General features: G+C 33.1%; 1 protein-coding gene across 2 annotated transcripts; it reads left to right on the plus strand.

Annotated features, from left to right (window-relative positions):
• The first annotated feature begins 2598 nt into the window (after window positions 1–2598).
• On the plus strand, window positions 2599–5343 carry LOC137810628 (dicer-like protein (DUF936)). Of its 2 annotated transcripts, none has more exons than XM_068612008.1 (4): window positions 2599–3532; window positions 3867–4073; window positions 4150–4241; window positions 4468–5343. In XM_068612008.1, exons 1-4 carry the CDS (start codon window positions 2765–2767, stop codon window positions 5156–5158), a joined length of 1758 nt encoding a protein of 585 aa, XP_068468109.1. In that variant the 5' UTR covers window positions 2599–2764; the 3' UTR covers window positions 5159–5343. The 2 variants fall into 2 exon arrangements, 1 of the variants encoding a protein (XP_068468109.1); XR_016518446.1 differs by having other exon boundaries at window positions 2615–3536.
• The last annotated feature ends 5900 nt before the right edge of the window (window positions 5344–11243 follow it).

Raw genomic sequence — 11243 nt, forward strand, 5'->3', positions numbered from 1 at the left:
AATGGACTGTGGAAGATAATGAATCAAATGATATTGAACCTATGGATGATTTGGTTGAAGTTGGAGAAGTTGAACCTATGGATGATTTAGAGGTTCCTCCAATTACTGAGGATGATGAAGGTCATGGCATAGATAATATTAATGAAAATAAAAATCTTGTACAAGAGGATGATGATTATCCTTCAATTAATATAAAGGATTTCCTTGGATAGTTTAATTGTATTAGTTAGTTATTTTCTGTATGAACAATTTATTATTTATGAAATTGTTTTCAGCTGTGTTATGTATTGAATATTATTTTTCATATGCGACTAACTCTTACGAGTCAAGTTACGATCTTTTAGCTCCTTCCCAATCCTCGTACGAGTTACGAGTTTGACTACATTGGCTAGATCGTTCTGATTCAGACAGATTCTGATCCACCCCACGATCCGACTCGTTTTCTTCTTAAAAGATCGTAAGATCGGAAGATCGACAATTTAGATTGCGATCTTGACAACATTGGTGACAACACAAGAACTTTCAGAAAAACCTTTCAAAATTGAACTCTCTTAAGAACCTGTCAAAAACTCTTTGAAAACAGTAAGAAAATATGTATTCAAAGGATGGTTTACACTGTAAACCAACCATCATTTTATAGGATTCAAAGCATAACAGTTTTGCCAAGACATTTTAAAAAAATTGTTAAAAAACAACTAATTAAAAGTTAAGAAAACTGATTTTTTTTTAAAAGTACATTTGGTGGAAACAAAACTAACTTTTAAGAAATTGAAAACAGAATGTGGGTACAAAACTAACTTTGGAAACAAAACTGTTTTAGTTCAGAAAAGTTTAAAATCAATTCTTTGATCAAAAAACCAATTGAAAAACCAGTATAGAGTATAAACCAAAAAATAAAACTTGTGTTTAAAAGATTTTAATAGATTCTAAAATTTGTCACAATGTTAAAACAGTTTTTAAATTCTTTTAGAAACATTTGTGCTTAGGTTCACTCTCATGGCTTAAGATACAAAGTTAGATCGAGATACTAAACAAACTTAGACTACTCTATCTTAGCTATTAAGACAATATGACATAATATATGACAACATCACATTTATATCTCTTCAAAAATATTTTCTTCATCAAACACATCTTCATTTAGCACAATAGTTGGCTAGGGTTTTCAAGATTTCCAGCAATCTCTTCCTGTTTGATCGAGACAAATAATTATGCCTTGAAGGACAACTTTGATCAAATTTCAGAACAATTACAGTGGATCCAATGTCAATACCAGTATCAACATAGTACACTTTTCTCACCCTTTGTGTTCATCAAACATAAACAATAAACAACTATTGTTTGGATGGAAATACTCGTCAAACAGATAATAGGCAAATAAAGACAGATTATAACAAGTAATAAACATGTTTAAAAAAAGAAAAAAAAAAGTGTTTTAAGTATAAACCAAGCACTTTAGTACAATCTAGAGAAATAAAAAATTAATAATGATTAGACTAATTTTTTATGAGATAGTTGATTATTATGAATTATTTAAAAATAATATTATAATTCATTTTATCATGAAAAAAATTATTTTTATGAAAATTTTTCATACTTCGACATATTCTTTTAAAAAACAATTATTTATCGATATTGAAAATAATTTATAAAATTTTAATTAATTTAATACTATATAAAAATACATCATATTTTATTATTTAAATATTTTTAAAAACAATAATAAATATGTAAACTTACATCTTAATTTTTTTTTAAAAATAAATAAAATTTTCTTACAAACATCACATAACTGATAAATTTTTCTAACAAATTCACCCTAGGTATATTACTCAAAATAACCTTTTTTTTTTCTTCTTTACATTTTCTTCCCAAAATTTACTTTCTCAAATCTTCACACATCTCTTCCCTATACATTAAAAATATACTAAAAATATATTTATTTTCTCCTAAGTTATTTTTTGAATGAACGTTAATTTATCACCACAATAACTTTGCCTTGATAAAAAGGAAAAGTATGGATATTCATGTGTGTAGATAACTTAATCCGTGACACTCAATTCAATTACTCTTATTTAGATATATTTAAATTAAAACTAAATCAACCTAACCAAACTCATTTATATATTAGATTGAGTACTGGATTTTAGTATTTATTGGATCGGGTATTGGATTTTAGTATTGGAAATCATGAATTCAACTCAACTTATACATTATGCAATATATTTTTAATTTTAATTTATTATTTTATATGTTTCATAAAAAATAAAGATAGAGAAAAATCATGTATGTTAAATATCCCTCCCTTTATTTATTATTTTAGTTTTCTTAGAACATTTTTAGTAGGGCACTCATCAACAGATTATTAAAGTACTTTCTACATATCTTAACTTTATATATTATATTTAAATAAAAAAATATTTTGATATTCATATAAGATAAAAAAATTCAACCCTAAAAAACAATTTCAAGAAAAAGGTCTTATTTTTTGTCAAGTTGCATTATTATTTTCATTTGTTATGGCAAAAAATACGACCGTTATCCCAACGTTCCGAAAATTTCCGAATTTCGAAAAGCGAGCGAGACATATCCCTAGTTACCGTTATCAACGGCCACTTGTCTCACGAAAAAAAAAACACAGTGAAGAACCCAACCAAGAACACCACCACTCTCTTCCTTTCTTCATTCTTTTCTTCATCCCTTTCCCCAACCTCAAAAGATTCTAATTCCAGCAATTTTCATCATCGTTCATCACATCACTGTTATGGCAACACTCGCTCCAGGAATCGTGTTGAAGCTCCTGAACGGCCTGAACACTGGCGTGAAACCGACGAGCGAGCACCGGAGCTCGCTCTTGCAGGTCACCGACATCGTCCCCGCCGATCTCGACGAGAAGAATTTGATCCCCAAACAGGGCTTCTACATCAAGGTCTCCGATTCCTCTCACTCTATCTACGCCAGTCTTCCCTCCGACCAAAACGACGTCGTTCTCAGCAACAAGATGCAGCTGGGCCAATTCATCTACGTCGATTGCTTGGAACCGGGCTCGCCGGTTCCCGTTCTCCGCGGTGCCAAGCCCCTCCCCGGAAGACACCCTCTCGTGGGCACGCCCGAGCCCTTATTGGGCCTGAGGGCCCAAAAGCCCAGCTCTGTTCCCAGAAGAGGGTCTTGGGGAAATAATGGTGGTGGTGGTGATGGGGTTTCGGTTTCTTCGCCTATGGTGTTCAAGCCGGTGAATTTGGACTTTGACCAATGTACCCCTGTGAAAGCGAGGAATGGGGGTTTTCAACATGTGGCAATGTCGTCACCTTTGGTTAGAGGGAAGGTTGGGAGAGAGGGCACTCCGGTTTCTGCTGTTAGGTGCTCTGTTGGTGGAGGGCTTCTTGCCAAGATGAGTGATGTGAAAGGGGAAAGTCCTGCATTGATGAGGAAAAGCTGCGTGCTTCTCTCTTCCAATGGCAAGTTTAGTAGAAGCAAGAGTGTTTCTGAACGAGAACATAGAATCCCTGCTGCTAGCCCCTTCAAGTCAGCTGTAGGTACATTTTTCTTTTCCTCTTTCATTGTTCACATGAATGCTCGCTTTTACAACAATCATACATTCTTTATTCTATCACACATTTCTGTATCTGATATACTTTCTGGGTCACATGGTGTACTATTATTACAGTTTAAGGTTTCTTCTCACACATCATGAACAACAATAGTATTTTACTTTTAAAAACAATTTTACTAAATTAGTCTCACTTAGTATATTGTCTTATTCAAACAATATTGTCTTTATGGAATGTACATGTAAGTTGAAATTATGCAATTTTTGTTAGTAGTGGTAGGCTTGTGTGACTGAAAGTGGTGAATTTCACGTGCAGGAGAAGAAAAGTGGGACTCCGCCACCGCGGTTGAAGAATGCAAGAGTGGGGGCTTCCTCTGGGGATGCCAATTGTCAAAATCACAATCTGGACTCAAATTTCACTTTTCAACCCCAATCTCAGTCTACTACTAATTCAGCTTTTGATAATTGCAACAACCTTAGCCTCCCTGTGAATTTACCTGGAAAGCTTAGCTCGCTGGGGAAGGTAGAATCATCAATTCTGTTTGGCTTTTTGCCCTTTTGGTTCAATGGTTGAATAGAACTTGCATTTTGCTTGGCAGGAAGCTGTGCAACAGAGAGAAGTGGCTCAGAAGATTGCCCTTCAAGCTTTAAGAGATGCTTCAGCTACTGAGACAGTAGTTCGGTCCCTCAAGTATACTTCTTTCTTGAATAAATTATGTTTAAAGACTGCACGAGTCAGTCAATGCATTTAGAGAAATAAAGACAACTTGAAAGGTTTCCATAACAAAGGATAAAAAAGAGAGATTGTTTATCTTTTGAAGACAAAAAGCTAATAGTAGTAGCTCTTCCCTCCATTCTATTTTAATTGTGCTTTGCATACTGATGCAGAATGTCTTGTTTGTTTTGTTTTCTTTCAGGATGTTCTCAAATTTGTGCAAGTCAGCTCGAAGTGATGCTCCTGCGGCTTGTTTTGAACGGTTTTTGGAATTCCATAACGAGATTGTGCAAGCAGTTAATGAAATGGTGTCCATACAAGCTGCTACTTCAGCTTCAGAGTTGTCTCAGAAACCTGAGAAGCAAGAACCGCAGGTTTTGCATGAAGTAGTGGAGAACTACGACCATTCTGGGAACAGTGAATCAAACTTGTCCAAAAGAAGGGGTACTCTGTACAAATCAATGGCAGTCATTCCTGAAAAGCACGAGCAAAAGGCAAACACGGGGAGGCCCCTGAGATCCAGTACTAACCAAAAGGAGATTTTGGAGAAGAAAGGTTCTACCCCGTTCACAAAGATGCCTCTGGAACCTATTATTGAAAATGATGAGAATAAGAAACCAGGGGGATCATGCAACTTAAGCAACACAATCAAACTGGGAAAACAGATTGAAACAGAAGCTGGAAATTGGTTTATGGAGTTCATTGAGAAGGCCTTGGAAACGGGTTTGAAGAAAACCAAAGATGCATCAGATGTGAGGAAAGTTCCTCAGTCTCTCATACTGAAAGTTATGAATTGGGTGGAGGTAGAACAGTACCATAGCAACAAGAGGCCAAGTCATCCTAAAGCAGCACAAGTTGCTCGAAAGTTGAGAATAAAGATGAAAAATCCTTGACATTCAAAAGGGTGAAAAATTGCTGGTTACATGTGTGTATGTGTGTGGAATAGCAGTTACTGTGAGTCTTTCTTTAGAAATCAATTATATTGTCACGTGCCACTTAGGTTGACAAATGTTTGCAATTCTTTATTATTTTCGTTATTATTGTATACATATATAGATGATGTTGCAATTCTTTATTATTTTCGTTGCCTTTCTCTCAACTTCAAAAGCACACAAAAATCCATAGTGATTGGGAATTAATTTGAAGCCTAAGATAAAAAATTTAGAAAATTAGATATTAATTTTCTAGATTTTTGAACAACAAAATTTATTTTATATAGTGTGTAATATTTATATTGATGAGTTAACTTCTTTTAAAATATCTTTTAGTACTTTTAATTTTGAAAATAAATCAAGACACCAAATTTTAGAAAAAACCAGGACTTTTCTTTAATTCATTTCACTTAAAGGTTTAAATTTTTTGGATTCAAATAAAAACCAGTAAATGTTTTCATATCATACAAATTGTTCAAATAAATTCTTAAAAGAGATAAATTGATCTACTAATATAAAAAACTATTCAATAAGAAAAGAATCTTTAATGTTTGGTATCATCAATAACGTGTTTCATTAAAACGTCATTTTTTAGGAATTCTATGTTTATCATGACACTTAGATTCTATATTGTATTTCAATAGCTATAAAACCATTTTCTTTATAGTTTCTTTAAATTATAAAATCATGCCTCTTAAATTATATATAGCGACATATATATACCCCTTAAAAAATTTACTATCGTAAATAAAATGTCAAACAAAATTTTTATTTCAAATAAAATTCAAATTTTCAATTTTATAAGTTGCTAACATGTGACTTCAGTTTTTTATTTTTAGATAAATATTTTGATAATGGAAATAAAACATCTCTTATCTTTGACATTTTGAAACTTTATTGGTTTAATACTTTCAATTCTACTTTTCTATGAAGTTTGAGAGAAAGATTTTATAAAATATTTGAATAAATTATCTTGCAAAATAAAAATCCATCCTTTGGTAAGCAAATAATGAATAAGTACGTCATGAAACCTAAAAAAGAAATAGTTCTATTTCAGATTAATTCACTACATAATGTAAAACTATATTCTAATTATAACATCTAAATAATGGCTTAATAGGTCATTTCATTACATTCATTGTAAGTTGGTTTCATCTTATTTCAAATACGTTTAAAAGTACTACTTCTTAAGAAAATGTGTCAATATAGTTTCTTCTAACATTAATCACATTAACTAATTTTTAATCAAATTTGAAGAGTAAAGATGTTTTTCCTTTGTTTCACTATTAAATCCTTTCATCAATGATTGAAAAAAGTTGTTTTCCACCACTTTTTCAACATTATTGTGTTTATGTTCATACACAAACAAAAATTATATATATATATATATTCAACAAAATACGAAAAATTATATCACAGAAAAACACACGTTGTAGTTAGGATAAGTACAACATTGTTTTCCTAAATTCTCAACAGTTATGGTTGTTATCAACATTGCCAAATCTCTACAAAGGCAAATAAGGATGAGATTCCACCTTCTACTTTCACATCCATTACATCAAACATCATGTGAATGAAATCATGCATTGGTATTCATTTATAGGAAGGATATTTTCTCTAAGCTTTGGACTCCTTGAAAATGAATCTTGAAAAATGTCATTCGAGTATTGAATTAATACCCATACCAATAACCCTTTGGTGCTTAAGGCTTAAGTCAGTAAGAGAATAAATGATATTAACGCTATAATAAACAAGTATGAGCTAAGAAGTTTCCTACAAAGTTAAGCATTATTAGTTATTATGGATGTTGGTAAAGATGAACTACATTAAATGCAACAACTATATTCAAGCTCGATAGACACAAGTGAGTTATTAAACCACCTAGGAGAACTAGGAGAGAAAGCTTAAACATTGTACTCATCGTTAGACGCAAGCCTCCCTAGTATTCATACACAATGATCAAATGATCATTCAAACATTCAATCTTTCTTATGTTAGCCAATAGTGGCTAAAGGATACAATAATGCTCATTCATCCAATAATGGCTTGAGTAAAGAATATTCCTTGACAAGGTCAACTAGGACTGACTACAATCCAAAAGAATACTTGGTTAGTCAAGAGTGTTCAAATGTAAAGAATATTCAACGTCAGTCGATAATGGCTTAAGTAAAGAATGTTCAATGTTAGCCAAGAGTAACTTGAGTAAAGAACACTCGATGTTAGCCAGGAGTGGCTTGAGCAAAGATTACTCAAGGAGTTAGTCAATAGTGGCTAAGAGCCTAAAGAATACCAAATTAAGCCAGGAGTGACTTGTGTCAATAATACTCAGGACTATAGCCAAGAGTGACCATAAATACTTGAGTGTACTTCACAATAGTAGTCTGCATAGTTGAAATTGACTTGTTGGTCAATAACTGTATGTAGTTTTTCGCGGCAGACAAACTAGTATAAATAGTTGTGCATACTTTTCTTCTCTCTTATCCCTTTTGTATTATATGTTATTATTGAATAAACTAACCTAAGAAGGAAAGTTATTGTGAAAGTATGTTCTAATAACGTATTTATTAAAAGTTTTTTAATACTAAGTTTTTAAATTAGTGATTGGTCAAACACAAGAACCACAATCAGATCTCTTGATATGAAAACAAAATTCTATTGATTACGATAGACACAATGTTTTACTACTATCGTAATCAATAGAATTCAGCTTTCATATAAGTTTTTAAAATATCTTTATCTGATCAAACATGTAATTGTTTGTTGGGGTTGCATCGTTTGAAGTCCATTAGACGTAACATGTTGACAAACTTTTATAAAAATATACTTCATCATGTTAGTCTACTACTACAAAGTTGCACAACTTAACTTGCACATGTATAAGCTTATCAGATGAAACACTGGCCATATGATATCTTAACCGAATGTTTCGTCTAAAGACTAATAGTAAAACTATGCTTGTGACAAATTTTCTTTTTAGAAATTAATCAAATTACAATTCAACTTTCCCTTCTTGTGATTTTCCTATTTTCACAAATGTCAGATTGGTTGAAAACGAGATACACTCAAACTTATGATTTAATTATGAGGAGACATTAACATCAATAAAAAATATGAATACAATATGAGTTATGTTTTGTTTTATGAGTTCATTTTGGTTTATACTTACGTAATCGGATGTGAATAATGTTTTTTATGGAGTTTTAGAAGAGATATGTGTGGAGGTTCATCTAGGTTTTGAAACTTACAATTAAAGGAACAAAGTATATCTCTTAAATAAGGTTTTAAGTAATCAACAAGAACATGATTTGAAAGATTTGTGAAGCAAAGAGATAATACTTTATTCATGACACGCTTTGTTTGAAGTAAACTCATTACACTGGTGATATAAGTGAATGTTATTATTGCAAGAGACTATGAAAATTTTGGCTTAAAAGGACTAGTTGGCAATCCAATTTGAAATGCAACACTTGAGAAAACTCAAGTATTTCTTTGGAATAAAGTTTGCTTCTTCCAAAAAGGGGATTTTTCATCTCCAAAAGAAAAGTAAGTACTTGATCTCCTTAAATAAATATATAAGTGGGTATGTATAACTTTAGGAGTTTTCTATTAAACACAATCATAACATTGGAACATAAGAGAGTTCTCTTGTAGAAAAAACTCAATACTATAGATTGATAGGAAAACTTACTTATGTACCACACATGATACAAACATGTAATTAGTGTAGTAAGCTTAGGAAATGGGATAATCTTTAGGGAAGAGGATAAAGTGTATCATTGTAATGCAAAAGATGGATTATGAGCCCTGATACAACCCAATTAGACAAGGAGATAACCAAGTACAAACAAACACTTCACAATTAAGTCAGTCATCTCAACATCCAAGACAAGACCCCACCAAACTTCAGAAGGACCTCAGCAGAAGAAGAAGTAGACATAGGTCAGAGCATCAAATGTTCTTTCTTCTGGTCTTTTTAAAAGACAAGTTTATGAAAATAAATTGGACTCACTTTGGGGGTCCAAATAGAAGAATGAGGTAGAGTAGGGTTTACTTAGCATAAATGAAGGGTGTACTTAGCATAAATTGGGCTTGTGTCAAGCCCACATTTCATGACAAGTGCTTATAGGTTTAGGGTTTTTTTGACCTACCTTCTAGAAGGTTTCTCACAAATGACACTCCTACCCCTCTATCATGTTCTCCAAGACACTCTCTCCTACAAATAGAGTGTCTTGCCTCATGTATTAGGCACTTGAATATTGAAAAGAAAAGAAACTTTGCTTGAGTGATTAGTGAGCTTTGTCTTCTAAATTGTTCTTGAGTCTTATCTTGAGAGTAATTCACCTCAAGTGGCAGTTCCTGATGAGAATGCAATAACAAGATTTATGCTCACTACCATCTACCCCATCATGCATATACATAGCTCGTTTAGAAGGGCAATTAGAAGCAATATGTCCATAGCTTAAGCATTTAAAACACTTCTTACTAGATGATTTAGGTGGTGATTTAGGCCTAGAATTGGAAGTGGAAGGCTTAAACTCTCTAGGTTTGAAAGTAGAGTCCTTAGAAGGGATATTTGAAAAAAAGTTATTTTTGTTTTTCCAAGAAGAGTGGTAGGAGTTATCCTTAGAATAATTTTTGAAAGCATTTTTCCTTGCAAGTTGATTTTCAATTTTACTAGCAAGGTGCACCACATTTTCCAAAGAAGAATATTCTTGTAACTCTACCACATCTTGAATGTCCCTTCGAAGGGCACTCACAAACCTAGCTATCTTAGCTTCCTCACTCTCATCCATATTAACTCGAATTAAAAGCGTGTCTAGTTGTTTAAAGTAATCATCCACACTTAGCGTGCCTTGATGAAACCGTTGGAGTTTCAACATAAGGTCTTTCCTAAAGTGTGGGGGTACGAATCTAGCGCGTAAACATGCTTTCAAATCGTTCCAAGAGACCACGGGCGGCCTCTTGTGTAGGTCAATGTCCATGAGATATTGATGCCACCATTGCATGGCATAGTCCAAAAATTCTAAAGCTAATCTGACCCTATGCTCATCCCTAACCCCATTTACATCAAAAATTTGGTCAACCTTAGCCTCCCATCCTAAGTATACATTGGGATCACTTTCACCACTAAAACTAGGAAGTTTTACATTAGGAGAACAAGGGCCAGCCACATGTTGGCGCCTCTCTTCATGGTGATGATGTCTTGGTCGTGCATTGTCTTCATAATAACCATGAGAAGAATGAGAGTGCCTTGAAGAATGTTGAAGAGGAGGATGAGGTCTTCTCTCACGGTTTTGATGTATTTCTTCACGGCTTAACTCCAAACTTTGGAGCCTTGCCTCCATTTGCCTTATCACATCAAGATAGTGAGCATTGGATTGCTTGGCATTCTTTAAGTCTTCAAAAAGGGCTGCCTTTTGGGGTGAGCACGGTTTGGAGGACTCTCCACTAGAAAAATGAGCCATGATAAAAAAATACAAAAAACAGAAAACAAACAGTGAAAGAAACTTGTTAGACAAATAAAAGTGAGATATAGGTTGCTGGAAAATGCCCAAGAAAGTACTCAAGCCACTCCAAGAAAGTATGCTGTCCTCAACCAAGCCTTTCTTGTGGAATGGAGGAGCTTCAAATGAAATAATGTCACAGCAAACCAACTTACTTAAGAACAAGTCTCCACACAACTTTTAGAAGAACAAAAAAGACAAGCAAGAAAAGGTATAAACAAGAAAAGCTAAACCAAAAACAGAAAGCAATGTATGACAAACTAGAAAGAATATGAATGAAAGACAAGCAAGAAAATAAGGAACTCAATGAATAAAGAAGGCACACCAAAAGAGTCCTAAAGAAAAGTGCTAGAGTAGATTGAAGGAAACAGAAAACAGCTACTGGAAAAAAAAATTTAAATGCAAACTGTGCTATGTTTACAGATTTAAATGGAATGATTGAAAGCGAACTGGAATGTGAAAAATTAACCACAGAAACTTCAATGTCTTAACTCAATAATGGCACTGGAATGAGGTAAAAACAGTAAGCCAATTGAGAGAAA

The sequence above is a fragment of the Phaseolus vulgaris genome, chromosome 2 (assembly GCF_051622355.1).
Source record: "Phaseolus vulgaris cultivar YP4 chromosome 2, ASM5162235v1, whole genome shotgun sequence".
NCBI classification, from domain to species: Eukaryota; Viridiplantae; Streptophyta; class Magnoliopsida; order Fabales; family Fabaceae; genus Phaseolus; species Phaseolus vulgaris.